Source organism: Scophthalmus maximus, chromosome 9, assembly GCF_022379125.1.
Source record: "Scophthalmus maximus strain ysfricsl-2021 chromosome 9, ASM2237912v1, whole genome shotgun sequence".
NCBI lineage: Eukaryota > Metazoa > Chordata > Actinopteri > Pleuronectiformes > Scophthalmidae > Scophthalmus > Scophthalmus maximus.
Window position 1 is genome coordinate 24,985,001 of NC_061523.1, and position 2,500 is coordinate 24,987,500.

The 2,500-nt window shown below is 45.8% G+C and overlaps 1 protein-coding gene across 2 annotated transcripts in view; it reads left to right on the top strand.

Annotated features, from left to right (window-relative positions):
• glra1 (glycine receptor, alpha 1) overlaps nucleotides 1–2,500 on the top strand; it is a 94,739-nt gene that overhangs the window by 70,253 nt on the left and 21,986 nt on the right. For both annotated transcript variants that reach the window (XM_035650224.2, XM_035650225.2), the window contains one exon: nucleotides 695–841. In XM_035650224.2, the coding sequence (XP_035506117.1) occupies nucleotides 695–841 (147 nt within the window). The remainder of the gene's footprint in view (nucleotides 1–694; nucleotides 842–2,500) is intronic.

Sequence of the window (2,500 nt, forward strand, 5' to 3'; positions counted from 1 at the left end):
TTAATTGGATTTTTAAATGGCTGATTGTTGGGTTCACTCTCTCTGTGGCCGAGCGGCGATCTTTCGGTCGCATGAGGAGACGGAGAGTCGTGATGAGAGGCCGCGGGTCAACGCACTTGAATAATGGCGCCTGGCGGATCGCAGATAGCGATCGGACAAAGATCCAACGAGACCTCATTTAGCTCCTTATTATCCGGAGACGTGTCCGTCGTGCTTCACACGCTGCTGATATCTCATCTGACATCTTGTGTCTATTTGTCCATCTAAATCTGTGGACGTCATAAAACTGGCAGACATGCAGAAAGGTCTGCATTTGTTTTTACACCAGGAAGTTTCCACCAACGTGTCATATTCACGAGCACCAATTCTGCATTCACACCAAACGCGACGCGAATGTTCGGAAATTGGTATCGACTTTGTATCACGTGAAAAATTACTGGATTTTCTTTTACTAAGGGGATGAATACAGGATAAGATAAGATATTTCTTAAGGGGGAAATTTGGGTATTTACACTGTGGAAAGCATGAAATACAGATCTATATCAAAACAAAAAAGCAATTAAATAATAGTAATTATTATTAGTAATAAAAAAGAAATAAGCTATGTAACAAGATGTGAAAATTAGTTTGTTGTTGTTGGTGAGAGATTTTGCGATGCAACAGCGTCTGGCTTCCTGTCGCCCTCCGCCTGCAGGTGTCCTACGTGAAGGCCATCGATATCTGGATGGCCGTGTGTCTGCTGTTCGTGTTCTCCGCCCTGCTGGAGTACGCCGCCGTCAACTTCATCGCCCGCCAACACAAGGAGCTGCTGCGCTTCAGACGGAGGCGGCGACACATGAAGGTGAATACGCACGTCCGCGAGACGCCGACGCACATTTACGCTCTCGTTGACATTTGTTTTTGTTTTGTTTTATTGTTTTTATTCATCAATTCATACATTTAAGAGTTGTCGATGATGAAAAAAACTAATTTAAAGCAACAAATAGGAATACGGAGGGAATTAAGATGATAAACCTGATAAAAGGTCAGGTTCATTACATTCACGTTTAAAGGTGACAAATTATGCAAAAATCACCTTTTCATTGTTTGTGCACATAAATGTGTGTATGTGTGGCACCTGTCGGCCCACAAACCGTGAAGAAACACCACCCTGAACAACTGGTTCAGATTTCTGTCCCACTGTGATGTCACAGTTGGACTTTTTTCGTGGTAACTCCGCCTCCAATCTGAGAATCTCCACTCCTCTGGTGAAGGGGGCGTGGCATTTCCGACACATTTTGAAATTGATTAACCAATCACAGCAGACTGGGGCCAGCTGGCCAATCACAGCAGACTGGGGTTTATTGGGAGAGGGGGGCGGGGCTAAAAGAAATCCAGGCGTTTCAGACGGAGGGTGAAGAGAGGAGCTGTAAGAATGGACAGTGTCAGGACACCGATGACTTTCTGAACATTAGAGCATGTAAACCTTTTCAAGTGGTAACACACAGTAAACGTATGAAGCAGAATATGAGCAGAATATGTTGACTTTTAAACTGATAAACACCAATTTTTAATCTAACCTGATCCACAATTCTTCATATCCGTTGGAGACGACGAGACAGGAAACTGTTTCCAGAGGAATATTTGAAGGAGTAAGAATTTTTAAGACGAACAATCAGACGCTCGAGTCTCAGATTTGTCTCCGACCTCCCAGAAGAGAAAACAAACAGGTTAAAACCCACAACTGTGATGTTGCTGTTTTTATAAAAAGACAGAACGCTGGCGTGAGATATCGACGGGCAGAACGAAAAAACATCTCAGGTCGCCGGGCGGTTTGTGCCGCGATTGTTGTGCAACTGTAAAGAATCCGAACGAAGGTTAAAACCCACAAAATCCCTGCTCCTCTCCGTCTGCTCCACATCCTGAAATATTCACCGCGTGTTTGATCTGGGTTTTTGGTGCGTTGCTCGGCAGGAACAAGGGGGAGGGGAGTGTGTGTGGGGGGGGGGGGCATCAATGTTTCATGGGCGGAGTGTTGAGCCTGATTAAAGGCTGAGGAGGAGGAAGACAAGAGGCCGGCCTCATCATTGATTCACGATGCAGAAGAGAAACAAATGAGGACGGGGAAACTTTCCCTCCGTCCTGGAACTTTTGTTTGTGAAAATGCATCATTTAGGAGAAACACCATGTTTTTTTGGGGGGTGGGGCTGTGAGTGTGTGAGTGTGTGTCCTGACGGGACCCGGACTCTTCTACTTTTGAATGAATGGAGCGCTAGCGAGGACGGGAGTTCCAAGCCACTCACGTTACACATGATGGAAACGACCGAAAAACAACCACATCCACCATTTTCTAAAATAGCGCCCTCTGGCGGCGACAGGAGCTACGACACAAATACGTTTTCCGCCTCAGAGCATTGTGGGCGAGAGGGTTGGTGGGCTTGTAAAGGTCAGGGGTGACGGTTAGTGTGACACGGCAGAGAATCAGCGTGAGTACGTTACACATCCATCTAAAAAACACAAA